Source organism: Cryptomeria japonica, chromosome 9 (genome assembly GCF_030272615.1).
Source record: "Cryptomeria japonica chromosome 9, Sugi_1.0, whole genome shotgun sequence".
NCBI lineage: Eukaryota > Viridiplantae > Streptophyta > Pinopsida > Cupressales > Cupressaceae > Cryptomeria > Cryptomeria japonica.
In genome coordinates, this window is record NC_081413.1 from 321,811,294 (window position 1) to 321,819,243 (window position 7,950).

General features: G+C 37.7%; 1 protein-coding gene across 1 annotated transcript; it reads right to left on the bottom strand.

Annotated features, from left to right (window-relative positions):
- Positions 1 to 1,155: 1,155 nt before the first annotated feature.
- On the bottom strand, positions 1,156 to 7,154 carry LOC131029790 (protein MNN4-like). Its single transcript, XM_057960434.2, has 2 exons — positions 6,740 to 7,154; positions 1,156 to 1,472 (listed from the first exon to the last, which is right to left on the bottom strand). Exons 1-2 carry the CDS (start codon positions 7,152 to 7,154, stop codon positions 1,156 to 1,158), a joined length of 732 nt encoding a protein of 243 aa, XP_057816417.2.
- Between the last annotated feature and the right edge of the window lie 796 nt (positions 7,155 to 7,950).

Consider the following 7,950-nt stretch of genomic DNA (forward strand, 5'->3'; position numbering starts at 1 on the left):
GGATTGAACTGGAATTCTCCCCCTATTCTGGTTCTCCCCCTATTCGTTGCCTTCTCTGCCTCTACCAGTACTACTTTGCCTCTATTGGTGGTTCTCTCCCTTCTTTGCCTCTATCACTACCTACCTCTACCGGTGGTTCTCTGCCTTCTCTACCTCTACCGATACTACTCTGCCTCTACCAGTGGTGTTTTGACTATTTACATTCTTTTTCTTTGTACATATAGTCCTTCCTCCTCATATGTACAATCCACATTCATTTATTCTCCCCCTTTTTGCAACAATGACAAAGGATAAAAGAATCAAAGTATACAAAAGAATTCATAAGGGTGAGAGTAGATCAAAAATGTCTTTGAAATTGACCTTAGCAGCCTTCAAAGTAGATTCCCATGAAGGCTTCACCTATTTCATAGTGTGGATTTGTCCATGTAGATTTGTGACAAAATCCTCCATATCATCTACTACCATAGAGTTAGGTGAATTGATGAGGATTTCTGCTTCTGTCATATTCCCTTGCATTAAATTATTGATGGGTGCAAGGTAACACTATAGCTCTAATAGGTTGAGATCTCGTTTGTCCTGTTCCTCTTTCAGAAAGTTGATTTCATGAGTCAACTATTTGACTTTTCCACTGAAAGTCTCTACAGAGCTTGTAAGAGGATCAAAAGTACCTATCAGATCTTGGATTTCCATTTGAGTCTATACTCTTTTATCTTCAAGATCTTTGATGAAATTGGTGAAGTTTGATAATTTGACCAATAATTGGCCAACTTCCTTTAAGATAGATTTCATCTCTTCAGTGTTGATAGAGAGAGCAACTATGTCACCTGATATTTGTTCCATTAATTTGTCACCTCTCCTAGTTTCATACTACCTAGCTACAACCTTCTCTAGATCGGTTGCCTCTGAACCGATTGCTTTGACAAGAGTACCCAATTGATAAATGATGGATGCATTCTCATCAACAACAATGTCAGAAATGAGATCAGATAGAACTGTCTTTGCATTATTAAGAATTATTGCCTTCTTTTTCTTTTCTCTAACTTTGGCCTTTTCAACTTGAATTCTTAGTTTTTCTAATACTTTCATTAACTATTTGGGGGTCATCTTCTTGGTATCTATTACTAAGTCTTCCTCTTCTTCCTCCTCTTTTTCTTCTTATTCTTCTTCAACCTCTACCTCAGAGCTGGCTGAGATGGTGATTTTAGCTTTCTTCTTCTCACTTTCCTTTTCTAAATCTAACTTCCTTTTCATCGGAGGAATTTTTGTTTTCTTATTACCTTCACGTTGACTAGATGGGGAATCCTCTTTCTTCTTGTCTTGTTCTAGTTCCTTGGTCTCCTCTAGACCAATATCAATTGTTTTTGTTTCCTTCCTTTCTATTTTCTTGTCCTTTATTTCCTTCTTCTCTTCTTCATCAATAGATGGTATTGATGAATTTATCACCTTTGGGGTTTCTTCCTCTATACCCTTTTCTGGCAAATGAGGTTTGTTATTAGTAGGATATTTTGTGGTAGTATTTATTATCACCGGATTCCTTTGAGGTCTTTCCTCATAAGGGATCTCCTCAATTATGACTTCATCTTATCTGGGATGCTTAGTTTGACCGGTTCCCTTTGCCAGTGTAACATCAATATCAATTGTTTCAATAGTTGTTTTTTGTTCAACTGGTGGCTCTGCATCCTTTGTCAGATTAGGAATATCTAACACAACATTACCTATGATATCATACACTACACCGGGTTTGCCAATTTCTGGTTCTCACTTAGCTTTTCTATTGGCTTCAGCCACTTGATGCATCTTAAGAGCTTCTTGAGCATGAGTATGTATATCCTTGATCACTTCTTGACCCTTTCCTTCTAGTAACAGGAGTCTTCTTCTTCTCATGAAGAAGAGGCCTTTGTATTTATTCATAACTTCGAAAAGTTCTGAATTAGATACATCAGGAAAATATTGAGCAAATATTTTCTCCCTCATTTCCTATTCCTTTTCTATGGCAATGCACCATTTATTGTCTAAATAATTATACAAAGAATCTGGTGTCTCAGATCTAATTTCTGAAGGCGACCGGTCATTAACACACAAATACTTAATGATTTCCTGTTCAACTTCTTCCTTTTCATCATCGTTGAAATCATCAAAACAATCAATTAAATCATTCAACACTTTTCTCCTAATGTTCTTTATAGTTCTTTGACAATGTGTCAAAGGTTTGTAAGAAGAAATGTCAATATTTACCGGTGCAGATGATGCCGGTTCATTCTTTGTCTTTTTCTTTGTTTGCCTAGTCTTCTTCTTAGGTGGTTCTTCTGACACAATTTCTTTTGAGTCAGGTGTATTGCTTTTTGTTTTCTACTTCCTCTTGAAGACTTTTGTAGGTGCCACTTCCGGTTTCTTCTTAACTGGTGACTGCTTGATCACTTTGGGACTGGCTACAGTAACCGGTGCCGATGCTAAAGGCACTGCCTTTCCTTTCTTTTCAGAGGGTTCTACAACCAGTGTAACCCTTACCAAATAGATGCTAGTTCTCTTTTCCTTAGGATCGAGGGGTAAGGTGATTAGGGTAGAAGCATACTTGTCCAATATATCATGCATCACCTCATAGCCCATAGGCTCCACTTCTTCCTGTCTAGGCTCAACGGCCTCCATTATGCATTCATCCACTTTGATGATAAAGTAGATGTCCTCTTCATATTTCTTGACAATGTCACTGGATATTCTTATCCTTTTACTCATTTTGCATTTGAACTCATCAAAGTATTTGTTTAGTGCTTTCGGATAGCTAGTTCCAACTGCTTGTAGACTCTCCTTGATTTGTTTTGTTACTGGTTGGTCAGCAGAACACTGAATATCACCTACTCCTAGAAAGTAGGCTTGAAAGTAAAAGAACAACCCAACCAGTAGTTGTCCAAACTTGAATCTCAGTGCATTGTCCTCTTTGATTGACTTAAGATTCAACATAAGTTGTCTTTGCATACAAGTGCATAGATCAAACGATGCATTCTCCTTGATCATCCCGTAAGCGACATTTACCACTGCAGCAGAGAACGTCCGGTAACCTATCACCATGCAGGCATACTTGACCAGATCGTCCTTGATTGAGTTGATGGTCATGCCATGTGAGTCGCTCATTGAACTAGTGAGCTTGAACATTTCAGTCTTGCTGACCTTCCTTAGGGTTGGCACTTCCCCTGTATTCTAGAAACTGGTGATGACATGAATTGCTTCCGGTGTGATATCGTGTGTTCTCTCAAGATACATCTTGTCACCATGAACTCTGCTCAGAATGATTCAAATGTGGTCATCTGTGAAATCCTCTAGGAAGTAAACCACATTGTGAAGTTTCTTCTTCTCCAAGATGCTATGCTCCGGTTTGATCTTTTTATCCTTCCCACAGAATAGACCTAGCTGAGAATGGATTGCGAGAGACCCTAGGTATTCAATTTTACAATCTATATAATCAAAAATCCCTTCTTCTACTATAACACCGGCCGATACTTGAGACAAGGCATTATATTTTGACTTTTGTTATATGAAGTCCATAGAATCAATAGTATCATGAGATGTGGAAGCCATGATGAAAGAGAAAACTCGAGAAATACCTTTCAAAAATTGAGAATTTAGGGCTTGCTAATTCCACTTCGCCTCACACTTTGTCAGTTGCTGAATCACCGCTTAGAGTTCTTCTCTTGACCGTTTGATATTTGCTTCTGAATCTTCTTCAAGGTTTCAAAATTTCTTTGAATCGCAACACAAATCACTTTTTCTTCGCTTTGCACTTGAAAAACTTCTTCACTCGAAAAATGATAGTGAGAAATGATTTGAAAATTCCTTTTAAACATATTCCTCACCTACCGTAATAAATGCTCCACCATTAGGGCGTAAACCCTAATTTGCCTTTTACCATTTTTGGTCTTCTGCCAACTGACAGGTATCTCATATCGGTTAAGGTATTTTACCGATGTAAAACGGGGGTTTGAATTATTTCACTATTTTCTCTCCCTAAGCTTTTCTGATGCTTAGTTGCCGATTCCATGATTTCCACACTAGGTGTAGAAATCAGTTCATCTTGCAACACCATTGGTTTTTTTTTCCAGGTTTTGTTCATATCCACTTGAACAGTTTCAATATCAATCTTTCCTTTCGGAGTGACCGGTATGTCATCTGATATGTTCTTTCTTGTCCTGCAGAATATGGCAATGTGACCCGGTTTGTTGCAATGATAGCAGACCATTCCAGGTGCTCTCTAAGGTCCATTATTCATGTTACCAGTCTTCCTCATGCATGTTGCAGCAGTGTGACCATGACAATGATAGATCAAATAGTTTTCTCTCCATCCGGTTGCTGCTTGATAGCCATCGCTTCCTGACTGATGATTAAAGGCATTAAACTGGTTGTGATTCTGGTTCACAAAAGGTTCTGGACCAACTCCTTGAGTCCTCTGAGATATCTTCTAGTGTTGTTCATAACAGACCTACATTCAGATGCTCTATGCCCAAACTTGTTGCATGCATAACAATTACCGTTGAACTTATTGGATCTAGGTACATTGTTTATAAAGTAAGGATAATTATTGTAGGCTTTGCTCCTACACGCATTGGTAGTATGTCCTTCTTTAAGACAATTAAAGAAAATAGGTTTAAACATTTGCTTACCTTTATCCTTTGATACTAGTTGTTTCTTCGATGCTCCACGATTTGTACTAGAGGTCTCACCTTCCTCATGACTGGAATAACCAAGTCCATCAATATTCTTGACAGGTTTGGCAGATTCAAGATTTTTCTCTAGCTTAATAGTACTCTTGTTGAACTTAGCAAGTATTTCCTTTGACTCAGAGAGTTCTTTGGAAATAGCAGCATTTGTTTCCATCAAGTTTGCATTCTCGGAGATGGTCATGTTCAGTTCTCCTTGCATGGTTTCCTTTTCCACTTTACTCACATGGAGTTGAGCAGTTAGGGCACTGATCTCTTGCTTCACTTGTAGATTTTATGATCTTTGTCTTTTACTAGATCTTCAGCTTTCCTCCGGTTCTCAAGCTCTTGGCACATTCGAATAGTCTGTCCTTCCAACTCCTTTCTTAGGTTGGAATTGGATTCATTCATATTTTTCTACTTCTTGAATCAGGGCTTCCATGTCCACTTCATCAAAAGAACTATTTTCAGATAGCTCCATCAGTTTTTCAGCATGTTCTCTCCTTTTTTCTTGAGAGGCCTTATATTTGACTATAAGATCATCATAGGCTTGCTCAGATTGAGTGAGCCGATGAGTAAGTTCTCTCATAGTGTATTCCCCCATATCTCTTTCCAAGTAGTTATACTTATAGAAAGGTTGGCTCTGATACCAATTGATGAATACTAAGAGGGGGGGTGAATTAGTATGCCAAAAATTATTGTACTTAAACACTTTACTAGACTACCAGTAAACTGGTAAAACAATTTAGTAGACAAACCGGTTAGAACACATGCAAACCAAATAGCAAATAATGCATTCACCCACAAAAGCACAAACACCATAACCTGAGAGATTTTGACATGGAAACCCAAATGGGAAAAACCACAGTGAGATGGAACTCACAAGTAACTATCTGCAGAATAGGAACCAGACCGGTTAAGGTCATACAATGTTCTTTACCAGAACAACTCCTGTTAGGAATCTCAATCTCTGTTAGGAGATAAGTCTGATTAAAGACTACCTTGCTAGAGGATTTTAGATTTACAGATGTGAACCACCTTGTTAGAGGATTTATAAAAGGCTTTTGGGCCAACCCGGTTAAGGGCTTCAGACTTGTCAAAGATGTGAGTAATCAACAAGTGAGTGATCTAGTAAATAGCATAGATTACTTGGTTAGATCCTTGATAGCTCATTCCTAATACATTCCAGCATTACTTTAGTCTTCAACACATTCACTCTCTACCTCTACTCGCAGACCTGAACTTTTCTTCAATCTTATCACTCACAAAAACCCTCCTTCCACCTTAAACCCTAGCAACTTCTTAAAACCCTAGACATGATGTCCTTATCAAGGAATCTAATTTCATGTCGATCCAATAGGATTACATTAAAATTTCCTAGGTTCAATGCATCTAGACATATTCTGTAACATGACACAAAAAGCACTGTTAAAGTGTCAGAACTGTCAAACAGTTGGTGGATGGTAACTCATCACAAAATACCGGTTGGTAACTCATCACAGCGTATTACCGGTTCAAACAAAATACTTGTTAAAGAAAAATACTGGTTGCTAGTTTGACAATAATGAAGATTGGAAATATGAGTTGTGCTGCTTCATTCCTTCGTACCGTTTGAGATCCTCGAACCGCTTGGGGTCTTCATACTGCTTCAGATCAGTAAACACTTTTTGCAAAACACCGATATTCTAAAGACTATAATACATCATACCAGCTGGAACAAATGCCGGTTGAGCATGACTCATACATATAAAAGTGATCTCAATGCAAGTGTGTGTCCATCAATGACAATCACAACATAATCATCAAAATTGGCAACAATAGAATGGTCTTTGCAATATTAAGAATTTTGGTCTTCTTTTTCTTTGCTCTAAGTTTTGCCTTTTTAGCTTGAAGTTTCAATTTTTCAGAACCTTTCATTAATTGTTTTGGGGTCATTTTCTTAATATCTATTACTAAGTCTTCCTCTTCTTCCTCCTCTGTTTCCTCTTCCTTTTCTTCCTCTAGCTCTAACTTCCTCTTCACCAGAGGAGTGTCCTCAACTATTTTCTTACTTTCTACTTTCTTTTCTTTTGTTTCCTTCTTCACATCTTCCTTCTTGTCTACTTCATCAACAGATAGCATTGATGAGTCCGTCACTTGTGAGTTTTCTTCCTCTGCACCTTTCTCTGACAAAAGAGGTTCATTGTCAATAGGATTTATTGTTACCGAAGTTCTATGATGTTTATCTTCATAAGATATATCTTCAATTATGACTTCATCTTCATCGGGATGCTTAGTTTGAGTGGTTCCCTTTACCGATGAAACATCAATATCAATAGTTTCAACAGTTGATTTGTTTTCAACTGACTGCTCTACATCCTTTTTTACATTAGGAATATCTGACACAACATTACCTATGATATCATCAACTGTAGAAAACATCAAATTCATTGGTGGTATCCTTTTCTTTTCCTTTTCTCTTTTCATGAGTAGCTATATCTTGTCCTTGTTTTACTTTTTTTCTATTTCCTCCTCAACTTCCTTTTGCTGGCTCAAAATTATTTTCCATAAGGCAACACCCTCATCATGCACACCTTAGACATCTCCTATGGCCACTCTCCCTATACTGTTCCTTATTTTAAAGAGTTGAATACATGCTTCTGCCAGTATAGATGCTCGATTATAATTAAGATCATGTTGCACTTCCATGAGTGCTTTTATCCTATGCTCTTTCTCAATAGCTAAAATTGTTTTCCATCTCCCTTCAATTTGATTTTGCAAGTCTAATGGAATTATTCCATATAGTTCACTGGGAGTTCTGCAAAACTTATGCATGTTCTAGATAAGTGCTTCTTCAATTTTTCTTTTTTCCTCCTCATTCCATAGGGGATATTTTCTCCCAACACCAGATAGACCTCCATACTCTTTGATCTCATGGACCAATTCATCAACAGTTGGAACTACATTTCTACCACTTCTTCTGACTTCTTTTATTTCCACATCAGATTGGGTGTTAGTGTTATCACCCTCCTTTTCATCCTTCTTGGGCTTCTTATTAGCCTTTGTGTCAACTGTCCCTTCACGCTTTTTTCTTTCTTGCATATGTCACTCCTACTGGTCCACCTTTACCTAGGGAAGATGCAAGAGTATCTGAGTCCTTTTCTTTTGTATATGCTACCGGCTTACTAGATGGAGTACCCTTGGTTTTTTCCTTCGATATTTTCTTCTTTTCTCCTATTTTTTCTTCAACTTTGTTTGATTTGGCCCCTATTTGTTCACTTGT